Here is a 12,940-nt window from a genome sequence, read left to right as displayed (position 1 = left end):
TTTTATTGCTGAATTTTTAAAAGTGAATAACCAAAAACAAATAAAACTCTTTTTTTTTTTTTTTTTTAATTTTTTAAAAATTTTTTTTTTTTTTCATTTTTTCATTTTTTCATTTTTTTTTAAATTAATTTTAATTGTTATAATCTTTATTATTTATTTGATTAAATTTAATTAATAAATGTCAAATACACCAACCAAAAGAAAGTTTCATGATGGACCAGAAGTTATAAATGGAAATAATGATCAACAAGAAAAGAAAATAAAAATAGATAACCAAGATGTTACAAAAACATCACAAGAAACAAACACAACACTATCTGCTGAAGAAAAAAAAAGATTACTTAAAGAAAGATTAGCAAAAAAGGTACAAGAAAGTAAAAAGGAAATTGCTGCAATTATACAAAGTGAAAATAAACCCCTACCAACACCAATTACCACAACTACCAGTGTAACAACCCAAAATATACCAACACCAACAATAACTCAAAAAGAAGAAAAAGAAGATATCAAATTTAATAATGAACAAGATGATGCAAATTTAGAAAAAGAAGGAGAAGAAAATAAGCTATTTTTTGATCCAAGAATTAAAGTTTCAACAGATAAAAAGAAAAGATTAAATTCGTTTTCATTTATCAAACAAGGAAGATATACAAAGAAAGGTGACAAAATTAGACAGCAGCTTTTAGAGGATGAAATTAAAAAACAACAAGAAGCAAATCAATTATTAAAGAAAACTTTGGGCGATGAAACTATCGAAACATTCATAGCTAACGAAGAGGTACCAGATATAGAATGGTGGGATAAACAAATTATGAAGACTGAGGACGAAAAAGAAATTATTAGCAATATCGAATCATCAAATATTGAATCAATTTTAGATACAGAATATTGGAGCTTTATTGAACACCCAGTGCAAATTAAAACAATGATACAATCTAAAGAGAATGCAATTTTACCAATTAAACCAGATCTATTATTATTAACCAAAGAAAGAAAGAAAATGAGGAAGCAAAGAAGAGAAGAAATCCAAAGGGAAAAAACAGTTCGAATATTAAATGGTTTAGAGCCCCCACCAGAAAACAAGGTCAAACTTAGTAATATTATGAGGGTTATTGGCACTCAAGCAATTATAGATCCAACCAAAGCTATTTTAGAAGTAACCAAAAAGATTGAGGAGCGTAAAAAACTTCACGAATCACAAAACGAAGAAAGGAAATTAACACCAGAACAAAGAAAAGAAAAAGAAAAAGAAAAATTATTTAGGGATGCTAAAGATTTACATTGTTCAATATATAAAGTAATAGACTTATCTCATCCATTATTTCGTACAAAAGTATCTAAAAATGCCACTGATCTTTATGGAACTGGTTGTATAGTATTCTTTAACTCTATGAATTTGGTAGTGTTCGAAGCTGGTATGAAGGCTCAAAAGAAATTTAAAAAGCTAATGTTAAATCGTATAGATTGGGAAAACCCACCACAATCAAATGTTAAAGAAACAACAAATAATACAAATCAAATCGAATTTCCTAAACCTCCTGCAGGTACAATAAACTCATGTCACTTAGTTTGGGAGGGTCCAATCCATAAACAAAATTTTAAAGGTTTTCATTTCGAAGTTTGTCAAATTGAATCACAGGCCAGGAAATATTTACAAGAGTGTGGCACCCCTCATTATTGGGATTTAATTAAAAATTTTACAAATGAATAATTATATAAAATACCAACAACAAAAAATTATTTTTTTTAATTTAAAATAATAAAGGCACAAAGAAAATAGGTGAATATTACTTTTTTTACTTAATTATATTGTAATTCTTTATTTAAAATTTATTTTATTTATTTTTTTATTTATTTGATTGTATTGCTTTTTTTTTTTTTTTTTTTTTTTTTTTTTTTTTATGCTTGAATATTTTTTTTTTTTAGGCTTGAATATTTTTTTTTTTTAGGCTTGAATATTTTTTTTAATGTAAATATTATAAAATTTATAGTCTCTATTGAGTATAAATGGACAACCTGAGATGGAGCTATTATTTTTAAATTTGCTTTTTGAAACTAATGCACAAACAATATCTATTTGATTTGGGGGATTAATTATCCTAAATGGAATATTGCAAGGGCTATCATGTTTAACATTGATTTCCATTTCAAAATCTACAAGCTTATTATTTTTTGGATCCAAAATAAAAAATGGTTTACTGTCATTAATTTGATTTACCAATTCTTTTGGAAGAGAGTTTAGTCTACACATGATAATACCTTCTAAAGTTTGACTTTCATTGCACCATTGTAGATTATTGAGATAAAACAATGATGAAAGGATTTTATTAATTGCTAAAGAAAGATTTTTGTTTCCTAATATTTTTTCTGAACTACTTTTGAGTATTTTAATAGAGTCTTGACGCTTATCATCTAACCCAATTTCACTCTTGAGATCTGTGAATGGAACATTGATTCTAAATGAATTTTCACCTTCAGAAATATTTTTTTTTTCGTGTAATTTTTTCCAACTTAACTCTACCTCTGATAATAAGTTTACAAATAAATTTGCCAACTCTAATATATTGTCATTTTTCGATCTCTTGTAACTAAACTCCCCTGTTCCAAGAGAAACAAATACATCTATTGTTTTATTACCCCACAAAGATGTATGTTCATCCATAGCAACCAGGCATGGGTTATTATTTTTAATTCCCCCATCATAAAATTTTCTATTTTCAAAGACAAAAGGTGGGAAATAGGTGGGGGCAGCAGAGGTGGCCTCTGCTCCATCAATACAGCTTGAATAGTTAATATACTTTGATAAGCTTTCTGAATTTACTTTTCTAGGATAATTAATATAAAAACAATCAGTTGGGCCACCACTTTCTTCGGTTACCGATGTAACCCCAATCCTAGTTTTCTTAAATGTATTAGTTAATTTAACGTTACCAATTTCGGCTTTTAAACATTCGTGTAAACTAGATCTTGAATACTTGGTTGTAAGTTTAAAAAGTGAAACAAATTTTCTTGCAATACTACTTGAAAAAACATCTGTGGCCATTTTTTCAAAAGTATCTATTAATGTTTTTGGACTTTTATCAGTTGCTCCTAAACCTAATGAAATTATACCTCCTGTACTTGTGCCAATAATTAAATCAAATAACTTAGTAATTTCTATGTCATATAACTCTTCTTGAATTCTTTGTAAAATACAACATTCAACAATACCTCTGATACCACCGCCATCAAGTGTTAAAATTCTTGAACCCATGGAAGGTGTAAAATCGATTTCCTTTTTATATTGAATTTTTCCTATGCAACCATCACATGGACAATTAAAGCCATTTGCTTCTGAGCAACTAACACATAACATATGATCACAATCGAATGGAATTATTGGGGAATCAAGTAAACATTTAACACAAAACTCTGATGAGTTTTTAATTTCCAAATCTTCAAATCCCTTACTTATATTTTCAGGGTTCAATAACATTTTTTTAAGATAGTCAGCCAAACTTTCATATTGGAGCATTGGGGTATACGATCCCTCCATTTTAAAAGGAGAATCAATAACTCCATTAGTTCCTACTTTTTTTAAAAAACCAATTTTTTTTTGCTCTGTCTCTTTGGATATATGGAAATTGTGCATACCCTTTAAATTAATACAATGGTATTTACCGTCTATCATTTCTTTACATGGAATATAATTTGAAACATTATCAGAAACTGTATTTAAAATCCATAAAAACTCCTCATAGATAGTTAAGTTATCTTCTTGAGAAATATTATTTCTTTGTAAAAACAAAAAATATGTTAAAAATACTTTTGATTTTAATTGTTCTACTGATATTTGATAACATTCTCTTCTTGTTTTCCCGGATTTATTTAAAACATTATAGCACCTTTTAAAGTAGGAAAAAAGGTTGTTTGATATTTTTCTCTTTCTGTCTGTTGATATATTCTGCTCTTTTTTATCAACAATAATAATCTTTTCATTAATATATTTTATTTCTTTGGAGGAATTCATTTTTAAAAGGTCACTTTCGGTATTATTACGGTAAATTTTTTGATTTTCTTTGACCGTGCTATTATTTTGAACACCAATGGCAGAATTGAATCTTTGTCTATTATTACCAATAGCAGATATTGTTGAATTCCCAATAAATGGCTTTTTAGCAATTTTAAAAATAGTTGTTTGTTCATCTTTTTTTTCTTCTATTTTTAAAGAAGCCCTTCTGGTTTCTCTTACAACTAAATCATCAACTTCATCTTCAAAAGATGATCTTTTGATGCACGATGAATTTAATAATGATAAATCAGGTGCATCTTTTGGGCTATTGTTTAAAAATCCAATAATATTAGAAATTCTTTCCATGTTATTTTTTTTATTTAGAGAAAACCCAATGTTTTTTTTATGAGCATATGATTCGTTTACTTTGCAAGAAATTATACTTTTTAATAAAATGATTTGTCTTTGATACCTAAAGAAAGAATCAAACTCTAATTCATGGATATTTGGAAGGTAAATCACAGTAATAGATTCATAACAAATCTTCAATGAATCATATAATGAAGTTTCTGCACCCTTAAAAAAATCTTTGGTTGCGAATTCAACATCATCATATTCTTTTGTTGTTGTTTGTCTATTTAATAAAATAATTAAATGTGGTCTAAGTGTATTATTTGGAATACCAGTTGAAACTTCAGCAAACTTCAATATTTTTTTTCCTACTTTTGATTTTTCTTTTGGATCACCTTTAAAAGTAAAAACCAATACATCAGAAACAATATATAACAATCTAGGCAATGCTATTTGAACAATACTAGATCTGTATTGCTTAAAATCATTCTAAAAATTAATTTTATTAGTAAAAATTTATTTAAATTTGTTTTTAATATTAAAAAAATAAATTACATACAATATAAGAATCCATTTTTTTTTCTAATTTTTGGAGCATTGCTGGAACCAAAGTACCTCCCATACCCTCTGAATCAAAAATTATATATTTTAATTTTTCTGATGTCCCTAATGTACCACCAATAAAAGAGTTTAAATCGGATGAAGTAGAGTCTGAACTTGAGAAAACAGCTGGAATGGGATGATTATATTTTCCCAGGGAATCATCCTCACACAATGAAGCTATAACAGTAGATTTACCACCTCCAGAATACCCAACAAACCCAACAGATAAAAAAGGATCACCATCTGAAAGACCAATATTACTCCATTTAGGACCATAAGAAAGAACCCTCTCTGCGTAGTCTATCATCAAGAACTTATTACCAATGTCCATAGCTAAATTATAATCATTAATATTTTTATATGATTCTGTTAATAAACCATACTTTACAAAAAAAACGGTATCTAAGTATTCTCTATATTCAATAATATTATTTTTATTTTTTAAACAATGTTTATGATGGTCACATCTTATACAAACTCCAGCTCCATCTTTTACACAATATTTAGTGAAAGTAATTGAATGGTAATCGCATTTTTTTACATGAGTAAAAACATATTCTTTAAGAGAAAAACTATTTGGTGTGTTTTCTATATCGTCTTTTATAAATTTATTTCCTTTAATACCTGTTTCCATTTTTATTAATTGAAATTAATAAAAAATGAAAAAAATATATAAAATTATAAAAATATGGTATAAAAAAAAAAAATTAACAACAAAAGAACAAAAAAAATTTTAACAACAAAATAGCAAAAAAAAAAAATAGAAAAAAAAAAAATAAAAAAAAAGTGATTTAGACTTAAAAAAAATCTACCCTTCTGCCGTTAAAAAAAATGGTTGTTTTTTTATGGCAAAAAAAAATGAACATATAACCGAAATTGAACTAATTTTTTTTTTTAAATATTTATTTTTTTATTTTTTTTTTCTTTTTCCTCTTTTAATTTAAAATTAAAACCTTTATTTTTACTACTAATTCATCGATTTCTTTTTGTGATGGTTTCAAAAGATTATTAAAAGATTATATTAGAGATTTGATTGTGATAGATTATGACAAAGATATTTTTTCATTATTAAATTAAACTTAATTTTGGGCAATATAAAGATATTATTTATTACCAATTTATTCTGAATCGGATTATATATTGCTTCAATATCGTATTGAGAATACAATTAAATCCAATCAAAAAATCCTGAATAACATTATGTAATCTTGTCAAAGCTTTTTAAATAATTCATTGGTTTAATAATACAATTTATTTTATTTATTTATATGATTTATTTTATAACCACAGTATAAATTATTTAATTTATTATATGGCTTTAATCTGACAAACTTGTTCTATTCATTGAGTTAATACTTAATTGGAGCAATCGCATATTATCTATTAATTTCTTAATTGTGCAATTTTTTTGATAAGCTTCCTAAAAAAATAAAAAAGGTATTATTAAAATGATTTATAGTTTTGGTGAATAGATATTATATTTACATATTTCAAATTTTCCAACTCCTCTACCAATGAGCTTTGGCTATTATTATTATGACTACTATTACTATCGTTATTTTCTATGTTACTATCTCTCTCTGTTATTTTATTTTCCAAATTTAAAATATCCTTTATTATATTTTGAAGTGCAACTACTGATGTTAAACAATTTTGATTTAACTCTTTAATTTTTTCGTTGTCGTTTAAAAAGGATGATGTATTTAAGTTTAATGATTGATTATTAATATTTGAGTGTGAACCTGTATTGGGTGATGTGTTGGTCGGTGATTTATTGGTATTTGGTGAGGTAGCAGTATTGTTAGCTGAGCCTGTTGTTGTAGAGGTGGTGCTTGTATTGTTAGATGATTGTAAATTTTGTAACTGATTAGCTTGAAAACTATGTTGCTCTTTTGTTGACATTTGATAAACCAATACCGGATCTGATTGTAAGGTTTTTAAATACTTTACAATTGATAAAACATTTAAAAGCAATTTATGGACTGATTTTTCGCCTTTAACCGCTAATGAACAAATTAACTCTTCTTCAAAATCATTGTTAATATTTGTATTATGTTCCATATTGTTTTTCTTTATGATTATGAAAAATAATTTTTAAAAACAAATTAATAAAAAAAAATTAAAAAAAAATTTTTAAAAAAATAAAAAATAAAAAATTTTATAAAAATAATATTTATTTATTAAAAAGTTAAATTTATATATAATTAACTTTGAAATAATCTTTTTCTTATATAAACTTTTATTATTTTCTATTTCCCATTATTTATCTTTAATTTTTTTTAATCTGTTAAAATTTATTTTATTTTTTTTTTTTTTTTTTTTTAAATTAATCAAGTTTAAATATTTTGACACCCGTTGGTTATTTTTAAATATTAAAATTATTTTATATTTTATTATATTTTATTTTTTATATATTTTTTTTTATTTTGTTTTATTAATAAAACTATATAAAATAAATAATAAAAAAGATGATAAAAAAATATGAAATTCCTATAGATACAACAGGTTGTTGTTATTCAGTAAGATCAGAAATTTTAGAAAAACCATCAAAAGTACCAGAAGAATTATCAAATTGGACCATATTAACTATAGAAGATTTAAATGAAATAGTTATAGTTTGCAATACTTACTTTAGAAAAAAGAAAATTGCAAATATAGTTTATTTAATATTCCCAGTATCTGTTGTAATTGCAATTTTTCTTTTTATCAAAAAAACAATAAATCCAAAATTTTTACCTTTATTTATTATATTACCATTTTTGTTTGTTTTTGTAACATTATATTTTATTAATTCAAAGGTAAATATAAATAAAAAATATTAATTTTCTAATTTTTAAAAAATTATTCTTATTAAAACGTTTTAATAATATATAGCTTTATAAAAATTTTGATAAAAACATTCAAAAACTAAATGAAAAATACACTTGCAAAGGTGTTATAATTAAAACTAATGAGTATATAGGATTTGGAAAAAATAAAAGAATGGTAACAAGAATTCATTTAGAATATGATGAAGATTGGTATAGACACCCAAACTCACTGTATAATTATCAAACACAAAAAAATGAAATAGTATTACCGCCATCTCACCATAATCAACCACCTGAATATTTTATCAATCAAATCTCCTCATCAACAGTACCAATCAATGTAAATAATACTATATCCCTAGAAAAAGTAAATAATAATACAATTCAAAACAATAATGTAAATAATTTAAATATTAATCAATACTCTCGTCAATACAACCACGAAGATATACCCATTGATGTAGAATCATCATCCCAAAAAAGATAATAAATAATTTAGATTATTTAAAATTTTATTGTTACAAATAAAAGGTTTTATTTTTAATTTTTTTTTTTTTTTATATACATCTACTATTTTATATATATTGTTATTTAAAATTTTCTTTTTTTTTCTTTTTTTTTTGTTTTGTTTTTAAAAAAATTGAGGTAATAATATATATATTTCCATATTCGTATAAATACTTCTACCTATTTAATTTTCACGTTCGTAAACGCAAGCGGCACCCATACCAGTACCAATCTAAATATAAAAAACAATGTTTAAAGATTAGTAAATTTATTAAAAACTATTAATATTAGAATAATAGGATACTTACACACATACTGACAACACCAAATCTAGCACCACGACGTTTCATTTCATTTGAAATTGTAGCAGTTAAACGAGCACCAGTAGCACCTAATGGATGACCAAGTGAAATACCTGAACCATTTGGATTAACTTTACTCATATCTAAACCTAATTTTTTGCAACTGTAATAAGCTTGTGAGGCAAAAGCTTCGTTAATTTCGAAAACATCAATATCGTTGATTGAAAGACCAGCTTGTTTAACAGCAACTGGGATGGCAGCAGCTGGACCAATACCCATAACTGATGGTTCAACACCAACAGCGGCGAATGATCTGAAAACTAAAGCAATTTGAAGACCTAATCTTTCGGCGGTGCTTCTCTTCATAACAAGACAAGCAGCAGCACCATCACTCATTTGTGATGAGTTACCAGCGGTGGTGGTACCATCAGATTTGAAGGCTGGTTTTAATTTTGCTAAATCAGCTAAAGTGGTTTGTTCACGGATACCTTCATCTTTATCGACAACGACTTCTTTGCCATCTTCAGTTTTAATGGTAACTGGGACGATTTCATCCTTGAATTTACCAGCACGTTGAGCAGCACCAGCTTTTTTATGTGATTGAACTGAGAATTCATCTTGTTCTTTTCTAGTGACACCAAATCTTTCTGCAACATTTTCTGATGTTTGACCCATGGTCATATAACAACCACTCATAATTGGATCGTTTGAAGCAGTTTCATTGAAACCACCATCCCAAGCCATTGGATTTAAACTCATTGATTCAACACCACCGGCTAAACCAACTTCATAAAGACCCATTTTAACGGCAGATGCACAATTGGCAATTGCTTGAAGACCTGATGAACATTGTCTATTAACGGTATAACATGGAACTTCTTTTGGTAAACCAGCTAATAAAGTTGCAACTCTAACTTCAGTAGCACCTTGTGATGATCTTGGTAAAACAGCACCCATAACAACATCACCAATTAATTTTGGATCAATATTTGTAACTTTTAAGATGTGTTTAATAACTGGTGCTAATAATTCATCTGGTGCAGTTTCTTTGAATGAACCTCTCTTGGCTTTACCAATAGCAGTACGGAATGGTGCAACAATAACAACATCATCTGGTGATTTTCCTATTTAAATTAATTTTATATTAATATATAAGTATAATTATTTTATAAAAGAAATAATAAACAAAAAAAATATATAAATAACTATAGTATGATGTATTATAAAACTTTTTATAATAAATTCTATAATAAAATTATTCACAATAGTTTTTTTTTATAAAAAAACAATATTTTTTTTTTTTTTTCATTATTTTCGTTTGTTTTATTATTATTATTATTATTTATCTTTGAAAAACATACTTGAAACTGGTGCTGAAGTTGGGTTTGATTCTAAAACTTCATTATCAGTATTTAAGTGACGTGAAATTGCTTCAATTCTTGAATTGTACATTGTGGAATTAAATATTATTTGTATATAAAAAAAAATAAAAATATATGAAATGAATTAATTAAAAAAAAAAAAATTAAAACAACAACCCAAAAGTTTTTTTTTTTTTTATTTTTTTTTATTTTATTTTTTTATTTTTTTTTTTTAAATTTCAATTTTAATTTTTTTTATTTTCTAATTTTCGAATGATATTATAAATTCCCCTTTATGGAATTTATATGATTATTTGATATTTAAATATATATAATAAAACTGGTTTATATAAAAAAAACAAAAAATAAAAAATAAAAAAAAAATAATAGTATTCAATAAATTAAAAAGTTAAAATTTAACTTTTTTTTTTTTTTACAAAAAAATAAAATATAAAATAATAATTTTTTATATCTGCAACTATATGTATTATTAATTTACAAAAAAAAAAAAAAAACTGTGTTATAATAAATCTTTGTTTTGGAAAAACACCCCAACCACAATACTAAAATAAATTTTTATATTTCCATTTATTAAGAATTTAAAAAAAAAAAAACAGCATTATTGGTAAATAAAATAATATTTTTTTTAAAAAAAGTAATTATAATTCCAGAAGAATTTATATTAAAAAATAAAATATAAATGTTTAGACAATTAATAGTACTCAAATAAATTCAAAATTATACCATTTTAAAATATTCATTTTTTTGATATTGGTATAAAAAAAAAAAAAAAATAAAAATAAATATTCACTTTAAAAAAATAAATTATTTGTATCTTTTTTTTATTTATTTTTTTATTTTATTTTATTTTTTTTCTCAATTTGTAATTTTGGGAATCAATTAATTGATATACATTGTTTCTATTTTTTTCTTTATTTCTCAACTTTAATTTTTTTTTTCAATTTTTTTTTTTTACATTGAAAAATTTTATATGGGTTTAAAAGTATGTAACAATAATTTCTTTGTAAATACTATGTAATGGTTTTATATGGCAGAGCCCAAATCCTCGTTTTTGATGAATTTTTTTTTTAAAAAAAAAAAAAATAATTTTTTTTATTTTTTTTTTTTTTTACAGCTCTGGCCGTAAAAATTTTTTTAAATTTTTTTTTTTTTTTACAGCTCTGGCCGTAAAAATTTTTTTAAATTTTTTTTTTTTTTTCTATTAGGTTTAGCGTATTCATATATCACACACAATGGGTAGAATTATTAGGTAGAGATCTTTTATTTTTTTTTTATTTTCTCTATCTTTTTTATGTCATCAATAATAAAAAAAATAATAAAACTAAAATTGATTTTAAAATGAATTGAAAAGAATCAAAATAATAATAACAATAATAAAATAATTATAAATTGGAATATAAATAGACAACCAAAAAAAAAAAAAAAAAAAAATAGTGTAGATAGAAATTATATTTTGGATAATAAAAACAATTCAAACAATATTTTGTGGAATGGGATTAGTCTAGGTTAAATAATGATGAAATAAAAAATAATAATAATTGTTTCAGTAATAGGAAAAAAAAAAACCGAAAAAAAAAAAAAAAAAGGAAAATATAAAATTGGGTCAATTTATTTTAGCATTTAGCATTATCATCAAAAACTATTTTATTATTTTTTTATTTGGATTGACATAAAAACCTTCTTCTATAATCTATCTCAAATTTTGCAAAATTAAATATTAATGACAATTTTAAAATAATTATAGAGCTCAACGTAAGGGTAAAAAGGGCAGCGTTTTCATGTCCCACTCCAGCCATCGTAAAGGCAGTCCACGTTTCCGTGCTTTAGATTTCGCTGAACGTAATGGTTACGTTAAAGGTGTTGTCAGAGAAATTATCCACGACCCAGCCAGGTTTGTATTTTTTATTGAATAAAAAAACCGAAGAAAAAAAGTATAAAGTTATTAATACATAATCTTTTTTAAAAAAAATAGAGGTGCCCCACTCGCCCGTGTTGCCTTCAAAGGTTTAACCAAATTCAAATTAGACAAACAACTTTTCATCGCCCCAGAAGGTATGCACACTGGTCAATTTGTCTTTGCCGGTAAAAAAGCCACTTTAACCATCGGTAACATCCTCCCAATCGGTAAATTACCAGAAGGTACCATTATCTGTAACGTCGAAGAAAAAGTTGGTGACTGTGGTGCTGTCGCTAGATGTTCAGGTAACTATGCCACCGTTGTTTCACACAACCCAGATGAAGGTATCACCCGTATTAAACTTCCATCAGGTTCAAAGAAGAACGTTTCATCCCTCGCTCGTGCTATGATCGGTATCGTTGCTGGTGGTGGTCGTATTGATAAACCAATGCTCAAAGCTGGTCGTGCTTTCCACAAATACAGAGTCAAGAAGAACAACTGGCCAAAAGTTAGAGGTGTTGCTATGAATCCAGTAGAACATCCACACGGTGGTGGTAATCATCAACACGTTGGTCACGCCACTACTACCAAGAGAGACGATCCAGCTGGTAAAAAAGTTGGTCTCATTGCTGCCAGAAGAACCGGTAGACTCAGAGGTACCAAAAACGACCAAGAATAAACTAATTAAAATCATTATAAATATTAAAAAAAAAAATTTAAAAAAAAATAATTTTTAAAATATACTATTATCTCTTTTTTTATTTATTTTTTATTTTTTAAAATCTTTTTTTTGTATAAACTAAATTTATATATATATATTATTAAATATTCATAAAACAACACTTTATTTTCAAAATTCAAATTATATCACACCTCAAATCTAAAAATATTTTTTTATTTTTTTTTACACACAAATACAATAATTATTTCGTTTAACGACAACCATGATTTCTTTATAGATTCTTTGGTGTTTTGTGTGTACTTATTAAATAATTTTTTATTTTTTATTTTTTTTTATTCATTTTTTGATATTTTATTTATAGAATTTAATTTTGTCATATCGTATAAAATGACATTACAATAAATATAATTTCAGG

The 12,940-nt window shown here is 25.0% G+C and overlaps 6 protein-coding genes across 6 annotated transcripts; 3 read left to right on the top strand and 3 right to left on the bottom strand.

Moving 5' to 3' along the window:
- Window positions 1-178: 178 nt before the first annotated feature.
- Window positions 179-1,802, top strand: DICPUDRAFT_96361 (uncharacterized protein; the record flags this gene model as incomplete). Its single annotated transcript, XM_003283378.1, has 1 exon — window positions 179-1,802. One exon carries the CDS (start codon window positions 179-181, stop codon window positions 1,709-1,711), a length of 1,533 nt encoding a protein of 510 aa, XP_003283426.1. The 3' UTR covers window positions 1,712-1,802.
- Window positions 1,803-1,945: 143 nt separating this feature from the next.
- On the bottom strand, window positions 1,946-5,579 carry DICPUDRAFT_74383 (uncharacterized protein; the record flags this gene model as incomplete). Its single annotated transcript, XM_003283335.1, has 2 exons — window positions 1,946-4,831; window positions 4,902-5,579. The coding sequence occupies 2 exons, from the start codon at window positions 5,577-5,579 to the stop codon at window positions 1,946-1,948; spliced, it is 3,564 nt and encodes a 1,187-aa protein (XP_003283383.1).
- Window positions 5,580-6,263: 684 nt separating this feature from the next.
- On the bottom strand, window positions 6,264-7,006 carry DICPUDRAFT_25851 (uncharacterized protein; the record flags this gene model as incomplete). Its single annotated transcript, XM_003283334.1, has 2 exons — window positions 6,264-6,365; window positions 6,431-7,006. The coding sequence occupies 2 exons, from the start codon at window positions 7,004-7,006 to the stop codon at window positions 6,264-6,266; spliced, it is 678 nt and encodes a 225-aa protein (XP_003283382.1).
- Window positions 7,007-7,413: 407 nt separating this feature from the next.
- Window positions 7,414-8,242, top strand: DICPUDRAFT_147065 (uncharacterized protein; the record flags this gene model as incomplete). Its single annotated transcript, XM_003283377.1, has 2 exons — window positions 7,414-7,629; window positions 7,820-8,242. The coding sequence occupies 2 exons, from the start codon at window positions 7,414-7,416 to the stop codon at window positions 8,240-8,242; spliced, it is 639 nt and encodes a 212-aa protein (XP_003283425.1).
- Window positions 8,243-8,269: 27 nt separating this feature from the next.
- Window positions 8,270-10,036, bottom strand: DICPUDRAFT_93449 (acetyl-CoA C-acyltransferase). Its single transcript, XM_003283333.1, has 3 exons — window positions 9,926-10,036; window positions 8,571-9,688; window positions 8,270-8,494 (listed from the first exon to the last, which is right to left on the bottom strand). The coding sequence occupies exons 1-3, from the start codon at window positions 10,014-10,016 to the stop codon at window positions 8,447-8,449; spliced, it is 1,257 nt and encodes a 418-aa protein (XP_003283381.1). The 5' UTR covers window positions 10,017-10,036; the 3' UTR covers window positions 8,270-8,446.
- Window positions 10,037-11,129: 1,093 nt separating this feature from the next.
- Window positions 11,130-12,561, top strand: DICPUDRAFT_91096 (60S ribosomal protein L8). Its single transcript, XM_003283376.1, has 3 exons — window positions 11,130-11,195; window positions 11,691-11,837; window positions 11,919-12,561. The coding sequence occupies exons 1-3, from the start codon at window positions 11,179-11,181 to the stop codon at window positions 12,520-12,522; spliced, it is 768 nt and encodes a 255-aa protein (XP_003283424.1). The 5' UTR covers window positions 11,130-11,178; the 3' UTR covers window positions 12,523-12,561.
- The last annotated feature ends 379 nt before the right edge of the window (window positions 12,562-12,940 follow it).

The sequence above is a fragment of the Dictyostelium purpureum genome (assembly GCF_000190715.1).
Source record: "Dictyostelium purpureum unplaced genomic scaffold DICPUscaffold_7, whole genome shotgun sequence".
Taxonomy (NCBI): Eukaryota; Evosea; class Eumycetozoa; order Dictyosteliales; family Dictyosteliaceae; genus Dictyostelium; species Dictyostelium purpureum.
The sequence above is the reverse complement of the archived record's forward strand: the minus strand, read 5'-3'. Positions and strand labels throughout refer to the sequence as shown.

What these genes read in the sequence shown, in the direction of transcription:
- DICPUDRAFT_93449 (XM_003283333.1), bottom strand. Translation starts at nt 10,016, where the DNA reads ATGTACAATTCAAGAATTGAAGCAATTTCACGTCACTTAAATACTGAT. An exon ending in AACTTCAGCACCAGTTTCAA is followed by an intron (nt 9,689 to 9,925) that starts GTATGTTTTTCA and finishes TAATTTAAATAG; the next exon opens with GAAAATCACCAGATGATGTT. An exon ending in TTGGTGTTGTCAGTATGTGT is followed by an intron (nt 8,495 to 8,570) that starts GTAAGTATCCTA and finishes TTTTATATTTAG; the next exon opens with ATTGGTACTGGTATGGGTGC.
- DICPUDRAFT_91096 (XM_003283376.1), top strand. An exon ending in ATTATCCACGACCCAGCCAG is followed by an intron (nt 11,838 to 11,918) that starts GTTTGTATTTTT and finishes TAAAAAAAATAG; the next exon opens with AGGTGCCCCACTCGCCCGTG.